At 53.4% G+C, this 7,025-nt stretch overlaps 1 protein-coding gene across 1 annotated transcript in view; it reads right to left on the bottom strand.

Moving 5' to 3' along the window:
- Positions 1-324: 324 nt before the first annotated feature.
- The window catches only part of LOC116958210 (uncharacterized), a 75,058-nt gene continuing 68,357 nt past the window's right edge, over positions 325-7,025 (bottom strand). Inside the window, exon 7 of the mRNA XM_076056180.1 lies at positions 325-2,703. Coding sequence (XP_075912295.1) covers positions 2,332-2,703 — 372 coding nt within the window. The 3' untranslated portion in view covers positions 325-2,331. The remainder of the gene's footprint in view (positions 2,704-7,025) is intronic.

Raw genomic sequence — 7,025 nt, forward strand, 5'->3', positions numbered from 1 at the left:
CTCCTGCAGGTGGGTCTCCAGGTACATCTCCTGCAGGTGCGTCTCTAGGTACATCTCCTGCAGGTGTCTCCAGGTACATCTCCTGGTACATCTCCTACAGGTACATCTCCTGCAGGTGCGTCTCTAGGTACATCTCCTGCAGGTGGGTCTCCAGGTACATCTCCTGCAGGTGGGTCTCTAGGTACATCTATAGGTACATCTCCTGCAGGTGCATCTCCAGGTACATCTCCTGCAGGTGCGTCTCTAGGTACAGTGAGGGAAAAAAGTATTTGATCCCCGGCTGATTTTGTACGTTTGCCCACTGACAAATAAATTATGAGTCTATAATTTTAATCGTAGCTTTATTTAAAGTGAGAGACAGAATAACAACAACAAAATCCAGAAAAACGCATGTCAAAAATGTTATAAATTGATTTGCATTTTAATGAGGGAAATAAGTATTTGACCCCTCTGCAAATCATGACGTAGCACTTGGTGGCAAAACCCTTGTTGGCAATCACAGAGGTCAGGCGTTTTTTGTAGTTGGCCACCAGGTTTGCACACATCTCAGGAAGGATTTTGTCCCACTCCTCTTTGCAGATCTTCTCCAAGTCATTAAGGTTTCGACGCTGACGTTTGGCAACTCGAACCTTCAGCTCCCTCCACAGATTTTCTATGGGATTAAGGTCTGGAGACTGGCTAGGCCACTCCAGGACCTTCATGTGCTTCTTCTTGAGCCACTCCTTTGTTGCCTTGGCCGTGTGTTTTGGATCATTGTCATGCTGGAATACCCATCCACGACCCATTTTCAATGCCCTGGCTGAGGGAAGGAGGTTCTCACCCAAGATTTGACGGTACATGGCCCCGTCCATCGTCCCTTTGATGCAGTGAAGTTGTCCTGTCCCCTTAGCAGAAAAACACCCCCAAAGCATAATGTTTCTACTTCCATGTTTGACGGTGGGGATGGTGTTCTTGGGGTCATAGGCAGCATTCCTCCTCCTCCGAACATGGCGAGTTGAGTTGATGCCAAAGAGCTCCATTTTGGTCTCATCTGACCACAACACTTCACCCAGTTGTCCTCTGAATCATTCAGATATTCATTGGCAAACTTCAGACGGGCATGTATATGTGCTTTCTTGAGCAGGGGAACCTTGCGGGCACTGCGGGATTTCAGTCCTTCACGGCGTAGTGTGTTACCAATTGTTTTCTTGGTGACTATGGTCCCAGCTGCCTTGAGATAATTGACAAGATCCTCCCGTGTAGTTCTGGGCTGATTCCTCACCGTTCTCATGATCATTGCAACTCCACGAGGTGAGATCTTGCATGGAGCCCCAGGCCGAGGGAGATTGACAGTTCTTTTGTGTTTCTTCCATTTGCGAATAATCGCACCAACTGTTGTCACCTTCTCACCAAGCTGCTTGGCAATGGTCTTGTAGCCAATTCCAGCCTTGTGTAGGTCTACAATATTGTCCCTGACATCCTTGGAGACCTCTTTGGTCTTGGCCATGGTGGGGAGTTTGGAATCTGATTGATTGATTGCTTCTGTGGACAGGTGTCTTTTATACAGGTAACAAGCTGAGATTAGGAGCACTCCCTTTAAAAGTGTGCTCCTAATCTCAGCTCGTTACCTGTATAAAAGACACCTGGGAGCCAGAAATCTTTCTGATTTAGAGGGGGTCAAATACTTATTTCCCTCATTAAAATGCAAATCAATTTATAACATTTTTTACATGCGTTTTTCTGGATTTTCTTGTTGTTATTCTGTCTCTCACTGTTCAAATAAACCTATCATTAAAATTATAGACTGATCATTTCTTTGTCAGTGGGCAAATGTACAAAATCAGCAGGGGATCAAATACTTTTTTTCCCTCACTGTACATCTCCAGGTGCGTCTGCCACTACAGGTGCATCTCCAGGTACATCTCCTGCAGGTGCGTCTCCAGGTACATCTCCTGCAGGTGCGTCTCTAGGTACATCTCCAGGTGCGTCTGCCACTACAGGTGCGTCTCTAGGTACATCTCAAGGTGCGTCTGCCACTACATGTGCGTCTGCCACTACAGGTGCATCTCCAGGTACATCTCCTGCAGGTGCGTCTCTAGGTACAACTCCAGGTGCGTCTGCCGCTACAGGTGCGTCTGCTCTAGGTGCGTCCGCTGCTACAGGTAGGTATCCTCCAGGTGCGTCTCCTGCAGGTAGGTCTCCTGCAGGTGCGTCTCCAGGTGCGTCTCTAGGTGCATCTACAGGTAGGTCTCCTGCAGGTGCGTCTCCAGGTAGGTCTCTAGGTGCGTCTCCTCCCGGTGCGTCTCCTCCAGGTACATCTCCAGGTGCCGTCTGCTCTAGGTGCGTCCACTGCTACAGGTAGGTCTCCTCCAGGTAGGTCTCCTCCAGGTGCGTCTCCTGCAGGTGCGTCTCCAGGTGCGTCTCCTCCAGGTGCGTCTCCTCCAGGTGCTCATGCTCCTGCGCTACGCGGCCTGGTGGCAGGTGGCCGTGGGCCGTGGGTTCCTGCTGCTCCCGCTGCTCCTGCTGCTGCTCCTGCTGCCCCTGCTGCTGCTCCTGCTGCTGCTGCCCCTGCTGCCCCTGCTGCCCCTGCTGCTGGTGGTGATGGGGGGCGGCGGGGCAGGCGGTGTAGCGCATGTAGGCCCTGCCGGACGGGAGGCTCACAGTCTCCACCCGGGGCCAGGGAGCCGCCGACTCGCACGGAGGGATGAAGCACTTCTCACCGGGCTAGGGGGGAGAGGGGGGGGGAGAGGGGGGGGCATGGGGGAGAGAAGGGGGGGGGGGAGAGAGGGGGCATGGGGGAGAGAAGGGGGGGGGTGCAAACGAGCCGGTGGGTTTGTGTTTGTGCGGCAAGGGAGCCCCAATGGCCAGGGCGGAAGGAGAGGTCGCGTTTTACGTACGTACGTAGGTACGTGTGTCTGTACGTGTGTGTGCGTGCGGATGCGTGTGGGTGCGTGTGGGTGTGTGTGTACGTGTGTGTGTGTGTACGTGTGTGTGTACGTGTGTGTGTGTGCGTACGTGTGTGTGTACGTGTGTGTGCGTGTGTGTACGTGTGTGTACGTGTGTGTGTGTGCGTGTGTGTGCGTGTGGGTGTGTGTGTACGTGTGTGTGTGTACGTGTGTGTGTGTGTGAGTGCAGCAAAACAACCCCCTACCTCCTAAGTTTAACACGTAAGCTTTCGCGACCAATATCATCCATAAGAGAGAGAATTGGCCACGTTCTGTTTACGTGACAGCCCTTACTAGTTGGCTGTGTCGGGTGGTGGCGGGTTTTAACGACACATTTATATATTTCCCAGATGGCAATGCTGTGGTGGGCAGTGCCGTGGGGGGGAGGGACAATTTAGATTGGCCATTCCCCTCATGGCGTCTGTAACCACCACAGAGGGCAAATGGGTGCTCTGGATGGGTGCGAGGGGCTGGTAACCCCTCCACCTTCAAATCAATGACCAAGATACCACGACTAAAATATCAAACAAAGCTTGTGCCGGAGGCCCTGCGGGGAAAGGCGTCTATGACGTCTCCTGGCAAAACCCCATTTGGCGAAGCCAGGAGATTGAATCCTTACACTCGGGGTTTCTCCAGAAACAAAGAACAGCCACTACGGATGGCCACGTGGAATGTTCGAACACTCACTGCGGAGGAGAGGCTGCCACTCCTCTGTCGGGAGCTGGACCGGTACTGCCTGGTTCTCTGTGGCATTCAGGAGGTCCGGTGGACCGGCTCTGGCTCCTGCCACCATGAGGGGTGGACAGTCCTCTACTCGGGGCAGGAGACTACCAAACAACAGGGTGTGGCTCTTCTTCTGAACAAAAAAATTAAGGGGGCGTGGGAGCGTGGCGGTGAGGTGTGGGAAGCTGTAAGTCCTAGGCAACTTTGGGCTCGCCTTCCCATCAACCGGAGGCGAGGAATGGTGGTCGTGGTTACTTATGCCCCTACCAAAGACGAACATCCGTGGAGGGATACAGGTAAGGCCGATGAGTCAGATACCTCCTATGACCTCCTGTCACAGGTGCTGGCTAAAGTGGCACCTCGGGATAGAGTCATCCTGTTGGGTGAATTTAATGCCCGAGTTGGTCACAATGCTGGCCCCTGGTCTGGAGTGATTGGCAGGCATGGGCCAGATCAGCTCAATAACAACGGTAGGAGGCTGCTAGATTTTTGTGCAGCCCATGGGCTTGTAATAACCAACACGCTGTTCCAGCATCGGCGCATCCACACAACAAAGATGCGCCTGCCATTCTTCCACTCCGGTAGTGGGTGTACACCCAGGACCCCATTCAAATCCTTAGTGGCATGGTCTCAGCTAGCTGATGAAAGTTGCAAGCGAGAACTTCATCATCGCTTGCGGCTGGGGTTGGCATCGTCATCCACTCCTCCTGATGTCGAGGGGAAATAGGCGAGGTTAAGAACTGTGGCTCATGCAGCTGGAATGGCTGTGTTGCGTACACGATCCAGACCTCCAGAGAGACCCTGGCTGACAGAGGAGGTGTTCAGGCTGGCTGAAAAAAAGTGACAGGCCCACTGTCATCGGTTACAGAATCCCACGTCAGAGAATGAGAAGGATTTACCGAAGAGAGCCGTGAGGTGCTGCAAGGATGGGTGGTGGTCGCGAGTTGCTAAAGTGATGGAATCTGCCTCAGTGGCCCGCGATCACAAATCGCTCTTTAATTCCATACAAAAAGTAGCTTTCAGCTCCACACCTATTATCATTAGGGGAAAGAACGGTGATCTAATCTCTGACCCCCAGGAATAGGTTTTCAGATTTGCTGAGCATTTCTGTGAGGTCCTGGGGGAGGGGAAATCCCTCAGCCTGGAAAACATTGTGGCACAAAGTGGGGATGATCTTGCTGAGGCCGCGGTGCCTCAAATATTTGAAGAGGAAGTCACCCCCTGTGAGTGGCTGGCTGAGGTGCCATCTGTTGAGGAAGTACTGAAGGCGATCCAGAGTCTGAGACCAGGAAAAGCACCAGGCAGAGATGATCTCCCAAGCGAAATGCTGAGGGAGGGTGGCGTTTGTGCATAGAATGACTTGCATGACATCATAACAACAGTCTGGACCACTGGACGGGTTCTGCAGGACTGGAAGGATGCCCTGGTGGTTCTCCTATTTAAGAAAGGGGACCGCACAAACTGTAACAACTACAGGGGAATCTCACTCCTCAGTGTGCCGGGAAAGGTCCTGGCAAGAATTATTCAACATCGCCTTGCCAGGCACGCTGAGGAGAGGCTTGTGGAGCCCCAATTTGGTTTCAGGAAAGGGCGGTCCTGCACAGATGCCATATTTTCTGTCCGTCTGCTACAGCAGAGGTATAGGGAATTCCAATAAGACCTACATCTCTGCTTTATTGACCTGGTCAAGGCCTATGATACCATCAGTAGGCCTGGGCTCTGTGTTGTTCGTGCTTTCGGAGTCTTTGACTCTCTGCTCACAATCATTAAGGACCTTCATGATGGTGAGCGGGTCCGGGTAAAACTACGTGGCCGAGAGTGGGAGCAATTCCCTGTTCACCTTGGGGTGCGACAGGGATGTTCTCTGGCTCCTACATTATTTAACATCTATTTTGATCACGTAGTTCATGAAGCTTTCAATGGCTGTACTGGAGGGATTTACATCTGGTACAGATACAATAGGAGGCTGATCGATGCCTGGGTGTGGTCAAGGGATGGCTTCCTATTGGTCAACCACGTTATGTATGCCGATGATCTGGTAATTGCTGCTCACTCAGAGGAGGAGTTGGAGGTGCTGCTGCTGAATCTGGAGCGTGCCACTAAGAGGTGGGGCCTTAACATCAGCCCCCCCAAAACTAAGCACCTGCCTGGGTATTTTGTACCACCAGACACTCCACCCCCACAACTCCCAATTGCTGATAGGGCACTTGTAGAGAGAGTGGAGAGTTTCCCATATCTGGGCAGTGTGCTCATGAGTGGCTCCGGTTTAACAGCGGAGGTCTCACTCTGAATCTCTTGAGCAGCAATATCTTTTCATCGGTTTCGTAACGCTGTGTGGAAGCTCCACACGGAGCTTCAGGTTTTCTCGGCCACAGTCATGCCCTCCCTCTTCCCTACGCTTGTGCAACGTGGACCCCCCTATTGAACATCTTTGCCAGTTAGAAACATTCAGGCTGGCCTGCCTACGATCCCTCCTGGGTTTAACCAGGCAAAATTGTGTAAGGAGCTCACAAATCCATTAAAGATCTAGACAAAGTCCCATCGGTGAGCTCCTCCGGCAGGCAAGGCTGCGATGGCTGGGTCATGTAGCCCGCATGCCCAGCCACCGCATGCCGAAACAGCTTTTGTTCGGCCGGATCGAGGGGGCTAAACGGGCGCGGCACGGGCTAGAGAAGAGATGGAGTGATGTGGTACAGGAGGACGTGGAGCTGAGTGGACTTGCCGATGACTGGTACCAGCGGTGTCAAGATCGGCCTCTGTGGAGGAGGCTCGTGAAGGACGCTACTGGGCAGTTGGAGGCAGTCGCCCTCCAACAACAACGGAGGGCTGAGGAGCGACGCTCACAACAACGAGCGGAGCACCGGGTGGCTAAAGCACAGCAAGTTTGCACAGTAGGAGGCACAGGTGGTGCATCAGCCAGTCATCTCGGTCATCTCAGTCAGTCGACCCGTGGCACCTGGGTCTGCCCCGTAACCTCCTGCCAGCGGGTGTTCGACACTTCACGTGGCCTCAAGATGCACATGGCCTGGCACAAGCGTCGTGGTGACGTCACCGCCACTTAGTGGTGAATGGCGGTTGTTGTTGTGTGGGTGGGTGTGTGGGTGTGTGGGTGGGTTTGTGGGTGTGTGGGTGGGTTTGTGGGTGGGTGGGTGGATGTGTGGGTGGGTGTGTGGGTGGGTGTGTGGGTGTGTGGGTGTGTGGGTGTGTGGGTGGGTGTGTGCGTGGGTGTGTGGGTGTATGGGTGGGTGTGTGGGTGTATGGGTGGGTGTGTGGGTGTGTGCGTGGGTGTGTGTGTGGGTCTGTGGGTGTGTGTGTGGGTGTATGAGTGGGTGGGTGTGTGGGTGTGTGTGTGGGTGTATGGGTGGGTGTGTGTGTGGG

This window comes from Petromyzon marinus, chromosome 74 (assembly GCF_048934315.1).
Source record: "Petromyzon marinus isolate PM22_M1 ecotype Great Lakes invasive population chromosome 74, UKy_Petmar_22M1.pri1.0, whole genome shotgun sequence".
In the NCBI taxonomy this organism is placed as follows: domain Eukaryota; kingdom Metazoa; phylum Chordata; class Hyperoartia; order Petromyzontiformes; family Petromyzontidae; genus Petromyzon; species Petromyzon marinus.